We start from the raw sequence: 6,321 nt of genomic DNA on the forward strand, positions 1-6,321 counted from the left end.
AGGGCTTAGGGGTGGGGGGATGAGTCCTGGGACCCCGATATCACCCAAGGGCAAGCGTAGGGTGCTAGGAGGAATCTCTGGGTTCCCCTCTGGTAGAACCTACCGCCAGCGCCTCACCGCAGCGAACAGGCAGCACTTGGCTAGCAGCACTCAGGAGAAAACGGGCAGAGAAGGGCCCAGACCTGCACCTTCAGAGCTTCCGGCCCAGGGGGACGGCACATGCAGTCAGGAGGCAGGGAGAGAGCAGCTCCAGTCACGTCTTCCGAGAGATTCTTGGCATCTCTATTTTGTTTGAAAACAGACTCAGGCAAAGGGAAGGGAACTAACATTTATTGAGTGCCCACCGTGTTTATCTGGCCTTGTGCAAGGAGTTTTCATCTACGACATTCCATTTCATCCTCACACCAACCCTGTGAGGTAGGTATTATCCTCATTTTTGTCCCATGAGGAATATGAGGCTCAGAAAGGTTAGGTAGTTTGTCCAAGGTCATACAACTAGTAACTGATGGAGCTGGGATTGAGCACTGAGTCCCAGACTGAAAAATTCCCTGCTCTCTCTCCAACGCTGCTTCTTGGGAAGGAGAAGGGAGCAAAAGCGGCAACCGTCCTTACGCTTCCTACCCTGAGAACAAGACAGTCAGCAAGAGGAGGAGCCTGGACTTTCCCACAGACCCTCCCCTCTCTACCTGGGGAGGGTACAGTCACTTGAAGAGATAAGACATAAATATAAAAATAAATAGAAGGGACAAGTCCCCCAGCAGCGAGGATGTGCAGGATCCATGCCGTGGGTAGGCCACTGTGCTGTTCCCAGCTGCCGTGGGAGGCAGCCACGTGGGCCCTGTGGGGAAAACTGGGACAATGGCTGCCAAAGGCTGGAGTGGGTGGGCTAAACAGGCCCTTTCTGGGTCGCACAGATTTGAGAACAAAACGTCTGGAGCAGGCAGCAGCCGTGGGCACAGTCACCATCATCCTCCATCTGCTCATTTTACCGGTGTTTGTGATCCAAGAGGGACTCAAAATCGGGGGAACAGACAAGTTTGTGCTTTATGTGTCCCAGGACGGTCATCTCACCGGTCCGACTATCCCCAAGGCCCACGGACACCAGCTCCTGCCAATCAACAGAGACAGCGATGAGAACCAAAACCACACAGCCCACTACTCGGTCCTATGATTTTCACGTGATAATCCCAAGAATGCTTCTCCCTTAGTTAGCACGGACTCCTCAACACTCCTTACCTCTTAAGGAGCCCCTACTGTGACCCTACAGGCTCTCACCTGCAGAAAGGAACAGGCGGTTCCCATGGTCACATCTAGGGTCACCTTGCCCAGGAGGAGCTGCACCTTTCCTGACTTGCGGATGAGCAGCTTGCCAACCTGACCCTCTGTCAGGTCAGCCAGGGTACAAGCATTCTCTGCCAGCCTGGCTTCCTGTGGAGAGAATCAGAAGATGGAAACTGGGTAAGGAGCTGCTTCCTCCATCCTTCACGAATGACACCCTTTTCCAAAGGAAGGCAGCAGCAGCAGAGGTTAGAATGCGCTCCTCCAGAGGGCCTTTCCCCAGGGCTCCCTGCCATTGGCTGAACGACAAAACCCAAAGCAAACGAATGAACAAATGGACAAAATACTGCTAACGGCCGCAGACGAGTGATGGTACCTGAGAATTTATGTCCTCTCATTTGTGTATGTTCAAAGTATTTCACTGGAAAAAGTAAACACATGTAATAGGGGCTGAAGTACAAAGCCCCACGTCCCTTGTGGGTAGAGAGAACAAATGGGTACTACTCTGACATTTCAGCTTGGGTGGCACACCTCTGCTTCCCCAACAGCTCACCGTTTCCCCTCCTGGTCTCCCCGGCATTTTCACAGAACTCATTCCTAAGCATACCCGGTCTTTCTCCTGCTTTATAACCACCATCTGTCCATCCTCGCTCTGCACCTCTGTCTTGATAGGCTTGATGTCCTGAGTAGGCGGCTGGCCAGGGAGCGTGTCTGGCAGCTGAAGGAACAGCAGCTCTTCTTCCTGGGTGAGGCTCAGCTCCCTGAGCAGCTCTGCCACAGATACGTCCTTTGGGAGGCCCGGGGTCTTTCTGGCTGTCCTAGGAGGAGCCTTCATCTTGGCCTCCTCCTCCTCATCTCGGGGCTCCTCTTTCACTGCCCAAGATAACACAAATGGAAGAGCTATGAAGTGGCCATGTCGTTGTACGCAGCCCTTCATCCCCCTCTGCTTCACTGTCACTCAGCCACGAAGTGGAAGGGAATCACTGGTTATGAAGAAGGATCCAGGAGTTGTGTGACTTATCTAAAAGGCTAGGCCCACGGATCCATGTCAGTACGAACCTCCTGAGAGTGAGAGTTCGGTGTCCCTGTTCGGGTCATGTATTTTACAGCTGGAATGGGGGAGGACCTGCTTCTGAATCTGGGAGGCTCATTCCTAGGGAGGATTCCTGGGGGGCAGCCACAGGGAAGGAGAGGAGACGTTAATGGACACAGAGTACCTTTCACAACAGGTACATCCACCTCCATGTCCTCTTCCTTGGGGCCAGCCAGCCAAGGTTTAACATCTGGCTCTTCATTCTCTTCCTTAAAAAGCCACCCTGAGTGAGCCAGCGGCAGCTGCACAGGCATGTTTCGAGTGTCATTCCTCAGCCCAGGGTCATCGATGAACTACCAGGGAAGAGTCAGCGGGTCATATGGTCTGGCTAGCATGCACACATACCTGGACTGCAGCCCACCTCACCCTTTTCTAACTGAAGACTCCTGCTGTTCACAGGCTTCCAGGACATCAGAGAGCTCTTCTTCCCCCCAAGCCTGCCTCCCCAGAAGCCCATTCCTCCCGGCTAGTGGTACCTACATCATCCTTCTCCAGCATGCGCAGGATCTGTTTCGTTTCTTCATCTGTCTCCCTCTTCTCTTTTTTGATGTTGATGATATGAGAAGGCCCCATGTCTGACACATCCACTGTCTTATCCCAGTTCCCTGTGGGAAATCACTCAGTTCACCAGAGGTACGGAAGAGGCCAACAGCAAGGAAAACTAAACTGGGAGCAGGGGGATTTTACTGCTCTTGCCCTTCTCTTGGGCAGTCTGGACTGAAATCCACTGATTCCTTCCTCCCAGAACCCCAGCTTTGTACCCTTTTTCTTCATCATTTCAGCTGGACCCTGCTCAAAGATGGAGTGGGACTGGATCACTTCTGGGCGGCCCCGGCCCCGTCCATGCCCCTCTCGTTGTCGGTCTCTATCCCTGTCACGCTTCTCCTTCTTGATGGTTACTTCTTCCTTGGGCCTGGAAAAGAGAATGGAGTAAGGGAAACCACTCACTCACTCTGCCTCAGAGAACTGGTCTTACTCTTCCATACCACTCTACTCCACCTGAGTGGAGAATTAACGAGACAATAACTGTATCAGAAGAAGCAGAACCCAATCTTAAGTCTAGCACCTTTTCTATTTCCTTGATGGGGCAGTGTCCCTTCAGTTTGCTTTACTTTACCTTCTTCTTGAGAGTATATATCAGAACTACAACTCAAAAGTTGAATTACAGAGACTACCCCAAAATGTGGACTTTTAAGTGTTGCTTGAAAGCAAGAGGGTTGTAATACAAAAGAACGTAAGTGAAAATCTGACACGTTTTTGTCTAACCTAGTGGGTCTCAACTCCAGCTGTAAAAGATAATCATTCTGTTTCACTGCAAAAAAGTTAAATCACCACTGTCTAGAGATGGACTTCCAGGCATCAGTATTTTTTACCCTGCACATTAGAATCACCTGGGAGCCTGGGTCCAAAATCACTAGTGAAAAAAATTAATACACAAATTTAGATTTCTGAGCCACATACCTAGTTATTTCCCAAAAGACCCAAATTCAGAACAATAAGGGGAAAGTTTTTAGAAGGCCCAGCTACTTACTCTTCCTTGATTTTCCGACTGATGATATTTGGGGTGAAGGTTTTCTGAAAGTAAAATATGGGAGTCACTGGTTTGGTAAGTTCTGATCCCAAAGTACAGAGAAAAATGAAAACTCTCAGAGGGCATCTTGTATGGACCAAGACCACCATTCTATATTCCCCACTGTTGTCAATGATTTACAGAGACAGACATGTACTTAAAAGGGACAAACATCTTGTCATGATAGCAGTGGACTTACACACAGAACAGGGCACCAAAACCTATTTAAGCTAGCAGCCTCAGCTTCTGCCCTCTGAAAGGAGAGCCCTCAGGGCTTTGAAAACTTATTTGTCTAATCTCACTTCCTGTCATCAAACTGCTATAGAAACCATGGAGTATCATAGGAAAGAGCTCTAGCAGCAAGGCTCAAGTAGGAAGTCGGCCAGCACTCACAAACAGATGATACAGCTAGGCTGCCACCAGCATTTCCCAAGGCAAACAAGTCTTGAAAACTGGCTGTTTTATGCTTCTATTACAGCCCCCCCTCCCCCCACTAAATTTCAAGGCTATCCTTACATCTACAGTCATAAACACAACAGAAAAGGACACAGAGCCTCCAGTGTCCTGCCTAGGATTCATTATACTCTAGATCACAGTCTGCCACTTTAATCCATGGCGAATACAGAACTCTGTAAAACTGCAGGCAAAGTTTATGCCTGCTGGCTTTCATGGGTTTCTTAAAGGTGTCCAAAACACATAAAAAAGGTAAATAAGCACTGCTCAAGTTGCTTGGGGAGTAATTAGGTTTCTCTGCCCTTCAGCCATCTCTGAGAACCAGTCAACATCTTGTAACCAGTATCTAGACCTGAAGGTAGGCAGACTCCCCAGAATTTGTCAGCAAAGTCTGGGGGCGAGTTTTGTTAGGCCCAATACCAAGCCTGGCACACGGTAGGCCCTACGTGAACATCAGCTGAACCCCAGGGTCCTGGAATTCAAGGTAGTAGGGTTTCTTTAGAAAGGTGCCGTCTGGTACCTTCTTGACTCCTCCGAGGGTGAGATCCCTGGAGCGGATGGAGGGAAGGCGACCTGGAGTGAGTGGAGGCGCCGGCCGCCGCCCGATAAGCCCCCGTCCCCCAGAGAGGAGGGGGCGGGGACCTCCCGGAGCACTCGGCTCGCCCGCGGCGTTTCCTTGCGACATTTTGCCTGGGAGAAAAGAAGGAAAGGGGCAACAAAGTCACTCGAGGGGGCGGACACACGGACCCTGGGCGGAACCCCACCCACGTGGCCTCCCGCCCCCCAGGCAGTGCGTCCCTCCCTTTCCACGTGGCAAGAGTCCCCGGACCACCCAGTTAGAGCACTTGGCTCGCTCTCTGCCCAGGCCCCCGGCCAGGCACGAGGCAGAGACGCACCCCAGCGTACTCGGGCTGTGGCTCCACACCACGCGCCTCCCGACTTCACCTCCGCCGCGGCCCGCAGATTGTCCTGGGTCTCTGCGCCCGGCGGAAGTCTGCGTGGCAGGGCCCGGGGGCCGCCATCTTGCCGCCGGGCGGAAGTGAGGTCGGTGGGCGGGGCCGGGCCACAGTATTTATCCGGCGGCGCCTCGCTCCCCTCCGCCTTCTCTTCCCGGTTCTTCCCGGAGTCGGGAAAAGCTGGGTTGAGAGGGCGAAAATGGAAGAGGGGTCTGGTCTAGGTTACGCTGCGGTGCAGCGTTCGGGGGTCTTGGCCCGGGCCGAGGGGGTAGAGGCGCCCAGCTCTGGGTCCGGGGGCCGTGGCGGCCGCCACGACCCAGCATGGGGATTCGCCGTGGTGGAGCCTCTGGGAGCGGTGGGGTCGTGGCTCGGGACGGGGCGAGGGGCGCGGGGCGGAGAGCGAGACCCGGACCCAGAGTTGGGAAGTCCTGGGCCGGGCCGAGCCGCGGCTGTGGGCTCGGTGATGACCTTGGAGTGGTCACTGTACTCTGGGCTGCGGCCTCGTCCTCGCTTGGGGGTCCCTTCCCTGGACTGCTTGGGGGTCCCTTCCCTGGACTGCTGGTGGGATCCTGGGGTGGGGCTGTGAGCGCAGCGCTAGGGCAGCAACAGCGGACTAATTGGGTGCCTAAGGGCACCCGCCCTGGTCTCCTGGCTGCGGACCCTCGTGTGCGCTCTCAGGGCTGTTGACTGCGGACCCCTGTGTGCGCTCTCGTTCCAAGCCCGGAACCGAAAAACGAAGTTTGCTCGATTGGGAGGGACGAATTTAAAGAACTTTTATGGTGATTCCTTCATTTGTAATTTAACATAAAAAAATGCCTTTACTGTTCTCCCCACCCCCAAACCATTTAAAAACCACTTAACATTGCGGAAAGTTTGAGGGGAGGAAAACACTTCTGCCACTCACTACTATTAAAACTTTTGCAATGCAATCCCCTTGTAGAGCTGTCATTGTACCACAATTTTGAATCCTC

General features: G+C 52.9%; 1 protein-coding gene across 3 annotated transcripts; it reads right to left on the minus strand.

Annotated features, from left to right (window-relative positions):
* Positions 1 to 313: 313 nt before the first annotated feature.
* On the minus strand, positions 314 to 5,435 carry POLR3D (RNA polymerase III subunit D). Of its 3 annotated transcripts, none has more exons than XM_036075167.2 (9): positions 5,301 to 5,435; positions 4,915 to 5,084; positions 3,903 to 3,946; positions 3,133 to 3,284; positions 2,852 to 2,976; positions 2,496 to 2,664; positions 1,886 to 2,151; positions 1,276 to 1,428; positions 314 to 1,108 (listed from the first exon to the last, which is right to left on the minus strand). In XM_036075167.2, the coding sequence occupies exons 2-9, from the start codon at positions 5,077 to 5,079 to the stop codon at positions 986 to 988; spliced, it is 1,197 nt and encodes a 398-aa protein (XP_035931060.1). In that variant the 5' UTR covers positions 5,080 to 5,084; positions 5,301 to 5,435; the 3' UTR covers positions 314 to 985. The 3 variants fall into 3 exon arrangements, with proteins under 3 accessions (XP_035931060.1, XP_035931059.1, XP_035931061.1); XM_036075166.2 differs by having other exon boundaries at positions 5,291 to 5,435; XM_036075168.2 differs by having other exon boundaries at positions 5,340 to 5,422.
* Between the last annotated feature and the right edge of the window lie 886 nt (positions 5,436 to 6,321).

This window comes from Halichoerus grypus, chromosome 3, assembly GCF_964656455.1.
Source record: "Halichoerus grypus chromosome 3, mHalGry1.hap1.1, whole genome shotgun sequence".
NCBI lineage: Eukaryota > Metazoa > Chordata > Mammalia > Carnivora > Phocidae > Halichoerus > Halichoerus grypus.